Source organism: Typopeltis vanoorti, chromosome 12 (genome assembly GCF_054136105.1).
Source record: "Typopeltis vanoorti isolate ZY-2024b chromosome 12, IOZ_Tvanoo_1.0, whole genome shotgun sequence".
Classification (NCBI taxonomy): Eukaryota; Metazoa; Arthropoda; class Arachnida; order Uropygi; family Thelyphonidae; genus Typopeltis; species Typopeltis vanoorti.
This window is the reverse complement of record NC_143560.1, coordinates 35,055,625-35,069,541: the sequence shown is the minus strand read 5'-3', so window position 1 is coordinate 35,069,541 and position 13,917 is coordinate 35,055,625. Positions and strand designations below refer to the sequence as shown.

General features: G+C 34.6%; 1 protein-coding gene across 2 annotated transcripts in view; it reads right to left on the bottom strand.

The window, feature by feature from the left end:
• The window catches only part of RnrL (Ribonucleoside diphosphate reductase large subunit), a 126,573-nt gene that overhangs the window by 38,482 nt on the left and 74,174 nt on the right, over positions 1-13,917 (bottom strand). For both annotated transcript variants that reach the window (XM_090401441.1, XM_090401440.1), the window contains exons 10-11: positions 13,121-13,362; positions 960-1,161 (exon numbers count right to left, since the gene is read on the bottom strand). In XM_090401441.1, the coding sequence (XP_090257567.1) occupies positions 960-1,161; positions 13,121-13,362 (444 nt within the window). The remainder of the gene's footprint in view (positions 1-959; positions 1,162-13,120; positions 13,363-13,917) is intronic.

Below are 13,917 nucleotides of genomic sequence, written 5' to 3'. Positions count from 1 at the left end.
CTGGAGATCTTGGAAGCCAAAAGTGTAGTGCCAATTCGTGGGGTCCCGTGCGTCCAATCCAATGATGTGTTTTGTTTAGAAATCGACAAACTTGGACCATTTCCTTATTCCCAAGAAACCTGCACACACTTTTGTCCATGCTCTTATATACATAAATTGTAGTCACATCCACCACTTAAGAAAAAAAGAAGTAGAATATTCCTTTTTTTTTCATTTGATAAACTATCTCTAGTCTTTCCTTGCATGTCACATCCACTCTACCTCCAAAAGCTAGGCATCTTTTTTCACTCAAGACATTGCTTGCATGGACACCAATATGCAGCTTATGATGCTATAAATCCCAATTCTCTCTAAAAATGCTAGATTATTCTATCAAGGAATGAGTGACTAAATAGTTAATTACTGATGATCTCTCTCTCTCAGACTCACCCCAATCATCATCTCAGAAAGCTATTGTTATGAATGAAAATGACTGGAACTACTGCTGAAATGTCATCATTCCTCCACTTTTCTTTAAGCCATAAACACATAAACAATTACTGACCAACATCTGTTCAGTGTCCTGTTTCAAATGTGTTACTCATAGACTATAACTCTTGAGTTGTTTAAGAAACATATTAAAGGTGCCTCCTTTTTTCGTAACCACCTATCCCTAAACAGTAATATGCTATAAGCTTTGGCTCTTTTGCTTATACTACAAATAATCACACCCACCCACAGATATGAGTAGCGTCACTCACTGCCCACAAATTCAGTGCCAGTGAGGTAAACTGGCACTGAATTTGATAGAAATCAATAATATTTGTACCTGGCAACAAAAGTGCTAAGAGAATCAATGTTATACACACCTACAGTGATTTGATAAACATATGACAATAAGACATCTTAAAATTACAAGTTAAGTATAGCAGCAGATTCTAACTCCTAAAAGTCTAATGTCATTTCATTCACATAATCACCTCATCAGGAGAACTATATTCAACTATTTCAGTGCACAAATTGCTGCACTTGATTGTGCCTAAATTCTGTTGATTAGACTTGCGGTTACAAGCATCTTTATAAAGCATATACGGTGTTCCAGTTTCTGTCTGAACTTCCAATATGGCAAACCACAACAGCTGGGCTTTTACTTGTCGTTTATATCTTTTCTCTTCTTCATATCTATCAAAAAGAATACATTAGGTGTTATTAATTATTATTCTTACTAAAATAAGGATACTGTACAATTATTTACTCACATATGTAAAGTGAAATATTTTCTTAAGTTGCAATCATAAAAAATAATAATCCCTTGGAATATCTATAAGAGTTGTGAGACCTATAGTAACGTAAATATAATCTAAATAGAAATGAACTTAAATTATCCCTCTTATAGGAAATAGTTCTTTATAAGGTCTAGAATTGATTTTTATTTTTAATTATTACATTTAAAAAAAAAATCTCATTAGTTATTTTTACTAGAATTTCAATGTAATTAGACCACAAAGCTCTACATTGTGTACATGGAATTTGCACGTTTCACTGTTGAATATACTAGTTTCTGTTCTTGTTAATTTGAAAGTCATACTGAAGATACTCTTGATACTAGGGCAAAAATTTAAAGCAATAAAATATATATGCAAGTTAAATCTGTCTACACAGTATTTTTTTATAATCTTTGCCACAGGTCAGTGGCAAAGATTATGAAAAATATAGACAAATGAGAAGATCAATCAAACATATTGATGAACATCAACACCATATCTGGCTTATCAAATCTCACAAATCTGCCTGGCACAACACAGAGTAAAAAACACTAACCATGGGATACAATGGGAGAACATCAAATACATAGCTCTATTTTTATATATAAATGTTTATCCAGAGAAAGTGCTGAAGCTCTACCTCATCAACTGAATCTTAATTGTAATGACTGCATTACCATTCCTAAAGTTGGGAAAATTGTTATCCAACTATATTAAAAAGGTTGTATTTTATTTTAATTTTGTTAATATTTTCATCCCAATTGTGCTTTTTAATCAAACGAACATGCGATTGCATGTATAGAGAAATTCTAATGTAACATATGCACTGTACTGTTTCTGTGGCTCAAATTCTTCACCGTTCTTTGCTCATACTAATGTCTTATGATACGTAAGATGAAATATTTGTAAATAAATTTAACTGTGGTACATGCATGATTTTATAATTATGGAAACTCCACAAGTCTCACTATACAAGGATACAATGAGTACAACTTTGATGTACGTATCTACCAATGAAAGTAGGTTTTCGATAAAGACTAGTTGACAAAGTATTAGAGGGGCCTGTGGGTAAGTAGAATGTCTAAGAACAGTACTTTCCCACAAAGAACTGAAAACATGAAGTAGACTGTAGGAAGGAGAAAATGGTTCCTTCACTTTCAGAATGAGGCCAGAGACATCTACAGCACTCACAGAGTGAGGATGAATGATGGAAAACAAAGTATCATCCAGGTGGTCATCATCATCAATTTCATGATATGTACCCTTCAAGGGGGGGGGGGGGGGGGAGTCAGACTACTATGACAGCACCACACAACCAAGTTTACACTATTACCAACCTCCTATCAATAATTTTCCCCAAAATCAGTCTATTAATCATCAGCACTCCAACCCTGCTGCATCCAGCATTTCGTTCTTTCAAGGCACCTCTGACTGAATCAATCCACCTAGACCTCGGTTCCCCCTCCTGCCACCTTTGCATCAAACATCTGTTTTCCTCTCACATTCTATCCAAGTGATCCTCTAGATCAGAGGTCGGCAATCTTTTTAATATGAAAAGTGCCAATATAAAATTTGAAAATTAAGGAGGGATCATGCAGGCATTTTTTCTCTCATTTCAGGCTTAGAGATGATTCTATGATTAGTTGTTTTTAAGAAAAAATGAGATTTCAAATTTTAACATTTTATTTAACCCGCTTTTACAACATATTTTTGTCATATATAAATGAATATAAAATACTATAAAAAATAAAATAATAAACGAATACAAAACATATAACTTCAATAGGATTTAACGAGAAACCTGGGCTTGTACATTATCTGCTAATTTTTTTATAATCAAGCATATAGTTTGGGGTGCTTAAGGATCAAAGCTGTATAACTGAGAGGAGACCTCCACATAGCCTTTCAAGGAAAGCGGAGAACCGACCAGGGCTTCTGACCTAATGTCCAATCCTCACCTTCTCGTGGTGCACCCTGCTGAGTATCTACTGTGATACTGAACGAACGAGGATGGGCTGGCAATTTGGGATTTAGCCGACCAAATTGTATTCTTATTGGTTAAACCAAAATAAAAAATGACGGTACATGACAAAATTTCATGCCGGCTAGGGCGTCGCCCGGTTAAACAAGGTCCCCGTTTTTTCGCCAGGGAACCAGGGCGAACAGCGAAAAGTTAGCTACTGCAACAAATCTGAAAACAAACCCCAAATCAACACCACCAGAGTTAAAGATCGGTACTACCAACGTAAGAAGCCTGAATGGCAAAGAAATGGAGCTAGCTGAGGAATTAGATAAGTACCAGATCGACATAATAGGGGTGATTGAAACAAAAAAGACCAAAACTGGTGAGATCTTTCTGAGCAATAAATACAAACTGTTATATTCAGGCAATGAAAATCAAGGAAAAGAAGGAGTAGCCATAGTATTCAACACAAAATACGAGGCTAATCTTCTTGAATGTCAGTGAGTCTCAAGTAGAGTAATGTGGGCAAATATGTGAATGGGGAACTGAACAATGAGACTTATTTGTGCCTATGGTCCCACAGAAGGTTCTACTAAGGTAGAAGTGGAGGAATTTTTTGAGGCTTTAGAAAAAGCAACTGACACAATGAAAAAGGAAAAGTTGGTCCTTGTTGGGGATCTAAATAGCAGAGTAGGAAATGATTGTGAGACATACAAAAATATTTTAGGAAAATTTGGAGAAAAGAGCAAAGCTAATAATAATGGCAAATATCTGTTGGATTTCTGCTCAGGAAATGGTCTGGTTATTACTAACACCATGTTCCAACATAAAAATGTGCACAAATTCACATGGAGAGAAGAGGCTAGGAATAAGAAAAATCTCACTGACTATGTTATTGTTGATAGTGATGTTTTCTCCAGGGTGCAGGACACCAGAGTGTACAGAGGATTTGAAATTGGAAGTGATCACTATTTAGTCTTGAGCAGGATAAAATTGAATTTCATATTGAAAAGAATAACATGTAAGAAAGTTTTAAAGCGAATAAAAGTTGAGCAGCTCTCAGATGTGAACTGTAGACTAAAATACAGAAAGATTATTGAAAAGAAAATGAAAGAGTTTGAGAACAGGAATCAAACCTTGGAGATTCAGTGGCAAACTCTGAAGAAAACGTTGATTGATTCTGCCAGAGAGGCATGTGGTGAGGTTGTGTGCAAGGATAAAAAAATCAGAACTCCCTGGTGGACACAGGAAGTTAAAGAGGCAGTGAAGGAAAAGAAGAAAGCATATCAAAAGTTCCTGGCAAATAAGTCAGCTTTTACTCTTACAGAATACAGAGACAAATGTAAGAAAGCTAAACAGTGTGTAAGACTAGCTAAACAAAAGTCATTGGAGGACTTTGGCAAGAATATAGAAAATAAATATCAAGAAGGTGGCAAAATATTCTGGAGGTTGTTGAAGAAGCTTAGGTATGGAGGAAAGAGTGCTGTAAAAGGAGTTAGAGATGATAAAGGTGACATGAAAACGGTAGAAAAAGATATCCTTGAAGTATTGAGTATTACTTTGAAAAACTGCTAAATGAAACAAGCAGTGATGGCAGCACAGTGATAAAAAAACACTGACCAGGCATGCAGTCAGGAATACATATCCATACTTGAAGTAGAAAAAGCCATCAAACGCTTGAAATGTGGAAAGGCAGCAGGAGTAGATGATATTCGACCAGAAATGCTGAAGTATGGTGGTATAAAAGGTTTACAGTGGTTGCACTGCATAGTTCAGAAAGCCTGGACAGAGGGACGAATTCCCGATGATTGGAGTAGAGCTCTCATTGTACCCATATATAAAAAGGGAAACAAAACTGAATGTGAGAATTACAGAGGTATTTCCCTACTGACTGTTCCTGGCAAGATCTATGCAAGTATACTTGAGAAACGGTTGAGAAGAATTGTGGAAGAAAAGCTTGGTGAAGAACAAGCTGGATTCAGGCCAAATAGAGGCTGTCAGGATCAGATCTTCACTTTACGACAAATAGTCGAGAAAGCATTGGAATATAACAGATTAATAAATCTGTATTTAAGTTTTGTCGATTTGGAAAAGGCATATGACAAGGTGCCAAGAGAGAAGCTATTCAATACGCTGCAGTTATATGGTGTCAATGGGGCATTATATCTAGCAATACTTAGTCTTTATTTGAGTTGTAAGTCAGCAGTTAGAATTGAAGGAAGTACAGGAAGATGGTTTAATGTTAAATCTGGTGTGAAACAAGGATGTACATTATCCCCTCTATTATTCATTATCTATATGGATCACATTATGAAGGATAGTCGTATTAAACCTGATATCAAAATTGGAGATGTTAATGTCAGCTCTTTGCTTTATGCGGATGATGTTATACTTCTAAATAAATCTGCTACAAGTCTGCAAGATTCCCTGAGTAAATTGAATAACTGTTGTAATAGATATAGTATGAAGGTCAGCAATAAAAAGACAAAGACAATGAAAATAGGCAGAATCATTGAAAATATCAACTGTGTTGTGAATGGAGAACCTGTGGAACAAGTAAAACATTTCAGCTATTTAGGCACGATTTTTACTGAAGATGGTAAATTAAATATAGAAATAGGGAACAGAATCAGCAAAGCTGGTATGGTGGGAAGTCAATTGAATAAATTCATATGAAATAAGAGAGAAATTAGTCGGAACACTATATTAGCTGTATACAAGACAGTGTTCAAACCAGTTTTAACTTATGGATCTGAGAGCTGGGTCAGAAGTAAGACACTTGACCAAAGACTAGAGACTGCAGATATGAGAGTCCTGAGAAAGATTAGAGGCGTGAACAGATGGCATCAATGGCAATATCATATTAAAAACGAGGATATTAGGAAAGAACTTGACATTGTCAGCATCCAGGAATGCGTTAGCAGAGCTAATCTCAGATGGTATGGTCACTTAAATAGAATGGGAGAGGAAAGATTAGCAAAACAAGTGTTCTCTGCCAGGTTGGCAAGAAAACGACCCAGAGGAAGACCAAGATATAGGTGGATTGATACGGTACAAAGTGCCTTAGACGATAGAAATATAAGATCTGATAATGTTGGAGTCTTGACAAGTAACAGACTGATTTGGAGGAAAATTGTAGATAGGAAGTTAGTAATGATGTAATTTTTTCATGTAGTACTGTCATATCCTGTACACCCCTTGAGGGTACATGGCAGGAATTTGATGATGATGATGATGCATATAGTTTGAAGTACCTGTTCTTAAACAATTGTCGAAATGTGAGTATATAAGTTGAGATCGATATTTTGATTTTGAAAAAAGGGTCTCGCAGTTGTATGTAGTTGCACAATATGAATAAATTTTTAGCAAGCATTTTCTCAGAATAGGAAAAGTATTTCTATCTACTAACCTTCAGAACATTTTGTCATCATGAGTTTTTAAAATGATGTTGTTTTGTAAATTAATTATATCCATTTCCAAGTCGTCTGTATTACTTAGCTCAAAGTAATTGGAAATTTTAGCAGGTATGTCATCTTCAGTAACATTAAACGGATTTAGGAAAAATCTAACAACAGGTTCTAAAGTCGCAAAATCTTGAAAATTTAAACTTTTGTTGATATGTTTTACATTTGGAAAAGGTGACAACGAATTTTTCATCAGATGGGATTTCAATAATTCCAACTTACACTTGAAAGCATTGACTGTACTAATCATATCAGCAATATGGGAATTTTTCCCTCGTAATTGTAGATTTAAATAATTAAACTTTGCCATTATATCTGTTAGAAATCCAAGATCTATTAACCAATTTTTATTTCCTAATTCTTCATAAAAATCGCCTCTTAATGTAATAGATTCTTTTATCATCATCATCAAATTCCTGCCATGTACCCTCAACGGGTGTACAGGATAATGATAGTACTACATGAAAAAAAAAAAAAAAAAAAAAAAAAAAAAAAAAAAAAAAAAAAAAAACCATCATTACTAACTTCCTATCTACAATTTTCCTCCAAATCAGTCTGTTACTTGTCAAGACTCCTATCAGATCTTATATTTCTATCGTCTAAGGCACTTTGTACCGTATCAATCCACCTATATCTTGGTCTTCCTCTGGGTCGTTTTCCTGCCAACCTGGCAGAGAACACTTGTTTTGCTAATCTTTCCTCTCCTATTCTATTTAAGTGACCATACCACCTGAGATTAGCTCTGCTAACGCAATCCTGGATGCTGACAATGTCAAGTTCTTTCCTAATATCCTCGTTTTTAATATGATATTGCCATTGATGCCATCTGTTCACGCCTCTAATCTTTCTCAGGACTCTCATATCTGTGGTCTCTAGTATTTGGTCAAGTGTTTTACTTCTGACCCAGCTCTCAGATCCATAAGTTAAAACTGGTTTGAACACTGTCTTGTATACAGCTAATTTAGTGGTCCGACTAATTTCTCTCTTATTCCATATGAATTTATTCAATTGACTTCCCACCATACCAGCTTTGCTGATTCTGTTGTCTATTTCTATATTTAATTTACCATCTTCAGTAAAAATCGTGCCTAAGTAGCTGAAATGTTTTACTTGTTCCACAGGTTCTCCATTCACAACACAGTTGACATTTTCAATGATTCTGCCTATTTTCATTGTCTTTGTCTTTTTATTGCTGACCTTCATACCATATCTATTACAACAGCAATTGAATTTAGTCAGAGAATCTTGCAGACTTGTAGCAGATTTATTTAGAAGTATAACATCATCCGCATAAAGCAAAGAGCTTACATTAACATCTCCAATTTTGATATCAGGTTTAATACCACTTTCCTTCATAATGTGATCCATATAGATAATGAATAACACAGGGGATAATGTACATCCTTGTCTCACACTAGATTTAACATTAAACCATCTTCCTGTACTTCCTTCAATTCTAACTGCTGACTTACAACTCAAATAAAGACTAAGTATTGCTAGATATAATGCCGCATTGACACCATATAACTGCAGCGTATTGAATAGCTTCTCTCTTGGCACTTTGTCATATGCCTTTTCCAAATCGACAAAACTTAAATACAGATCTCTGTTATATTCCCATGCTTTCTCGACTATTTGTCGTAAAGTGAAGATCTGATCCTGACAGCCTCTATTTGGCCTGAATCCAGTTTGTTCTTCCACAAGCTTTTCTTCCACAATTCTTCTCAACCGTTTCTCAGTATACTTGCATAGATCTTGCCAGGAACACTCAGTAGGGAAATACCTCTGTAATTCTCACATTCAGTTTTATTTCCCTTTTTATATATGGGTACTATGAGAGCTCTACTCCAATCATCGGGAATTCGTCCCTCTGTCCAGGCTTTCTGAACTATGCAGTGTAGCCACTGTAAGACTTTTATACCACCATACTTCAGCATTTCTGGTCGAATATCATCTACTCCTGCTGCCTTTCCACATTTCAAGCGTTTGATGGCTTTTTCTACTTCAAGTATGGATATGTATTCCTGGCTGCATGCCTGGTCAGTGTTTTTTACCACTGTGCTGTCATCACTGCTTGTTTCATTTAGCAGTTTTTCAAAGTAATTACTCCATACTTCAAGGATATCTTTTTCTACCGTTTTCATGTCACCTGTATCATCTCTAACTCCTTTTACAGCACTCTTTCCTCCATACCTAAGCTTCTTCAACAACCTCCAGAATATTTTGCCACCTTCTTGATATTTATTTTCTATATTCTTGCCAAAGTCCTCCAATGACTTTTGTTTAGCTAGTCTTACACACTGTTTAGCTTTCTTACATTTGTCTCTGTATTCTGTAAGAGTAAAAGCTGACTTATTTGCCAGGAACTTTTGATATGCTTTCTTCTTTTCCTTCACTGCCTCTTTAACTTCCTGTGTCCACCAGGGAGTTCTGATTTTTTTATCCTTGCACACAACCTCACCACATGCCTCTCTGGCAGAATCAATCAACGTTTTCTTCAGAGTTTGCCACTGAATCTCCAAGGTTTGATTCCTGTTCTCAAACTCTTTCATTTTCTTTTCAATAATCTTTCTGTATTTTAGTCTACAGTTCACATCTGAGAGCTGCTCAACTTTTATTCGCTTTAAAACTTTCTTACATGTTATTCTTTTCAATATGAAATTCAATTTTATCCTGCTCAAGACTAAATAGTGATCACTTCCAATTTCAAATCCTCTGTACACTCTGGTGTCCTGCACCCTGGAGAAAACATCACTATCAACAATAACATAGTCAATGAGACTTTTCTTATTCCTAGCCTCTTCTCTCCATGTGAATTTGTGCACATTTTTATGTTGGAACATGGTTCTAGTAATAACCAGTCCATGTCCTGAGCAGAAATCCAACAGATATTTGCCATTATTATTAGCTTTGCTCTTTTCTTCAAATTTTCCCAAAATATTTTTGTATGTCTCACAATGATTTCCTACTCTGCTATTTAGATCCCCAACAAGGACCAACTTTTCCTTTTTCATTGTGTCAGTTGCTTTTTCTAAAGCCTCAAAAAATTCCTCCACTTCTACCTTAGTAGAACCCTCTGTGGGACCATAGGCACAAATAAGTCTCATTGTCCAGTTCCCCATTCTCATATTTGCCCACATTACTCTACTTGAGACTGATTGCCATTCAAGAAGATTAGCCTCGTATTTTGTGTTGAATACTATGGCTACTCCTTCTTTTCCTTGATTTTCATTGCCTGAATATAACATTTTGTATTTATTGCTCAGAAAGATCTCACCAGTTTGGTCTTTTTTGTTTCAGTCACCCCTATTATGTCGATCTGGTACTTATCTAATTCCTCAGCTAGCTCCATTTCTTTGCCATTCAGGCTTCTTACGTTGGTAGTACCGATCTTTAACTCTGGTGATGTTGAGTTGGGTTTGTTTTCAGATTTGTTCCAGTAGCTGACTTTTCGCTGTTCGTCCTGGTTCCCTGGCGAAAACAACGGGGGCCTTGTTTAACCGGGCGACGCCCCAGCCGGCATGAAATTTTGTCATGATGTACCATCATTTTTTATTTTGGTTTAACCAATAAGAATACAATTTGGTCAGCTAAATCCCAAATTGCCAGCCCATCCTCGTTCGTTCAGTATCAAAGTAGATACCCAACAGGGTGCACCACGATAAGGTGAGGATTGGACATTAGGTCAGAAGCCCTATTCGGTTCTCCGCATTCCTTTAAAGACTATGTGGAGGTCTCCTCTCAGTTATACAGCTTTGACCCTTAAGCACCCCAAAATTCTTTTATTGGCGGCAAAAACATAATAAATCGTTCAAGTATTTTACCTCTGCTCAACCATCTCACTTCAGTTATGTAATAGTAGGTCGTCATTTTCAGCGTTTTCATCTTTCAAAAGTAATTTAAATAATTTTAATTTAAAGTAATTTATTGATACTTAAGTATAAAGAGCTAATAAGCTTCATTTCGGCAATGAAAACATTACTTAAATTAATAACAATAATAACAGCACACATTTCCTAGGAAATGTGTTTTTACATTATGGAAAATACCTAAGAATAGCGATCTGAACTTCCCCCACCTTTGCAACGAGTTGCCCGGTATTGTACTACATACTAGGATCACTTGCATTGGCTTACGCTAGTGTCGCCGATACTTTATAGTTTACTATATTCGGCAAGAAACTCTCTGATTCTGATCTTTGAGTTTCTTATTCGGTTTTAAAGCTATGTGGGATTTAATATCCCCTTAATTTAAGTAATTTATTGAATTAATTATTTTTGTTACAATTGACATTATATGTTAAAATTGACAGTTTTAGCATATAATATTTCCTGATGAATAAGACAATGATATGCAATAAATTTAGGAAATAAAGGGTCCTGTCTGCACAAGCGAATAAATCCATTTTCGTCACCAGTCACTGCTCATGCACCGTCAGTAGTAATTGAAGTTAATTTGTGAATTGGTAATTTTTTTTGTATAGTACAAAATCTTTAAAAGCAGAAAATATATCCTCTCCTCTAGTGTGCCCCTTCAATGGAAGAATTTTAAGAAATTCTTCTTTTGTAGAAAAATCAAATACCATTTTCACTGAAATTGCTAATTGTGATGTATCTATTATGTCTATCGATTCATCCAGCTGTAGCGAAAAGAAAACACATTTTTCCATATCATTTGCTAATTCTGTTTCTAAATAAACTGCAAATGATTCAATTCTTCTAGTTACAGTTCTTGCTGATAACTGCAACGTATTTCTAGCCGAAACTATTTCGGTTTTATTTTTGAAATCTTCAAAAACTGAATCTGCAGCTTCTAACATTGCTTCTTTAATTAAATCTCCATCTGTAAATGTTTTTTTCTTCTTAGCTAGCAAATGCGAAACTTCAAAAGATGTGACTGTTGCAACGGTTTAGTAAAAAAACATTACTGTTTAGTAATGGATGATTTCAAAGATAAATTTTTTTTTTTTTCCCCTTCTTATTTCAGATTTCACTGGATAGTCAATATTAAAATTGGCATGAATGGTTTTGAAATGTCTTTCTATATTACTTTTTTTTTTTTTTTTTTTTTTTTTTTTTTTTTTTTTTTTTTAGAAATAACCACACTATTATTGCATAATAAACATACATTTGCCATTAAGATTGATAAAGCAATACTCTTCCTCCCAATCGTCATTAAAATAGTACATTCTTCTCCTTTCAACGCATATCCATTATAAAGGGTTAAAAATATCTTCGTAAACAAAGTATTTTATATTTGCACTGATAGCGGGAGTGATTCAACAAACACACATACTAAAAAAACAAAGGGTTCTAACAACTTTTAGAAGTGGTGTGAAGGGTAGTGAGAGCAGTTGTATTGATAACTAGATGACGTCAACAACTCAAACAGCTTATGATCAATGGTCTTCCGTCTTAATAGGCACAAATAAAGCAGTTTACAATAATTTCTCTGAAAATTCACTGCGGGTGCCATGATGCTCGCGGGTGCTGCATTGCCGACTCCTGCTCTAGATGGTTTAAATAATAATTTTGGGTAAGGATAAAGAACTTCTCATGGTATAATAAATTTAGTTTAATCCTTTATCCAAGTGTGAGTCAACAAAGTTTGCGCCTGAAAATATCTTCAGGACTGGGGTAAGGTAGTACAACACTTGGCAACTCGTAGCAAAGGTGGACCAAACTAAGATATTTTCAGGAGCAGACTTTGTTTTCTCACACTTAGATAAAGGATTAAACTAAATTTATTATAGTCTAACCAAGTGAAAAATAAACTTTCAACTTCCCATGGCTATACCCCCAGTCCATTTAAATCTTGTTAGCTAAAGTATCCTGATTGTATTACAAATTCAAACACCTTTACAATCTAGAGGAAAGTCTTCAGATAGAAGAAGACAAAAATATCAGCTGAATGGTAGTGAACAGAGAAAATGTCAGAGCTGATCAGAACAAACTTGCTTGTTTATTCCACATTGATGTACTATTAATTTCAGTACAAAATATTTATTGCCAATTTCAATAAATTTACTATTCTGTTTTAACATGCTTTACACTTATTACTGTTACAGGAATCATTAAAGTAAGAATAAATTTACAATATCATACTAAGCAATAAAGTGAAAAATTTTGGTGTGCTTGGAAAGAAAAGTTGCTGAACTTGATTAATTTTAGCATGCTGATTTCAAATCATAAACATAAAACTGTCATCAAAACCTTTTTAAGGAATGTTAAATTAGGCACTGACATACTAACTGCATTCCACATGAATCTATAGGATTATCATATGTGAATTTAGCTTAGAAGTCTTCACAATATGTTCTATTTATATTTAGCATTAGTAGTGTCTAAGATGCAATTCAGTGTTTTATTATTCATATAATATGCTAAAAAAAATAATTATACTACCACTTATCCCTAATCTCATTCTTAATTATAATTTAACATTCTTACTTTGTGTACAGATTTTCGAATTCTTCACCCCATGTATCTGCTAGACCAGGAGATTCATGAGGACACATAAGAGACCACATCTCATTCTTTTCCACTCTTTTCATGAACAGGTCTGGAATCCATAATGCATAAAATAAATCACGTGCTCTGTTTTCTTCTTTACCAGTGTTCTTCTTAAGATCAAGAAAATCAAAAATATCTGCATGCCAAGGTTCTAAATAGATGGCAAATGCACCTGGTCGCTAGGAGAATGAAAATAAGCAACTAAATAAATAACAAGACTATAAATAAAAAATTCATCATTACCCAAACAAAACTTCTATATTAAAAAAAAAACAAAAAAAAAAAAAACATGATTAGTAGATGCTATCATAAGCAACTTTCCCCATTCTTTTACTTATCTAATGACAGAAATTTAACAATTCCATAACGATTCTTTTAGTTTAAAAATATGCTGAATTCTACACTTTTAAGTTAAAATGTCTATATTTTGGTATCTCCCTATATTCCAACTCAATAATATGTGCTCTAGCAAAAATGTGCTATGAAAGGGTTATGAATAATTAACTTTACTGGACCAACATACAAAAATATTAATCCTTGACTGAGAATATTTAGTCTTGTTCTCAAGGTACAACTTGTATTCATGAAAGTTTGCATAATTAGGATATATTAATAATTATGGGATCTATCAAGGGCAATCTACAGAACAAGTAAAATATGTTAGCTATTTAAACACAGCTTTTAAGTGAAGATGGCAAATGAAATATGAAAATAGACAACAGAATAAGCAAAGC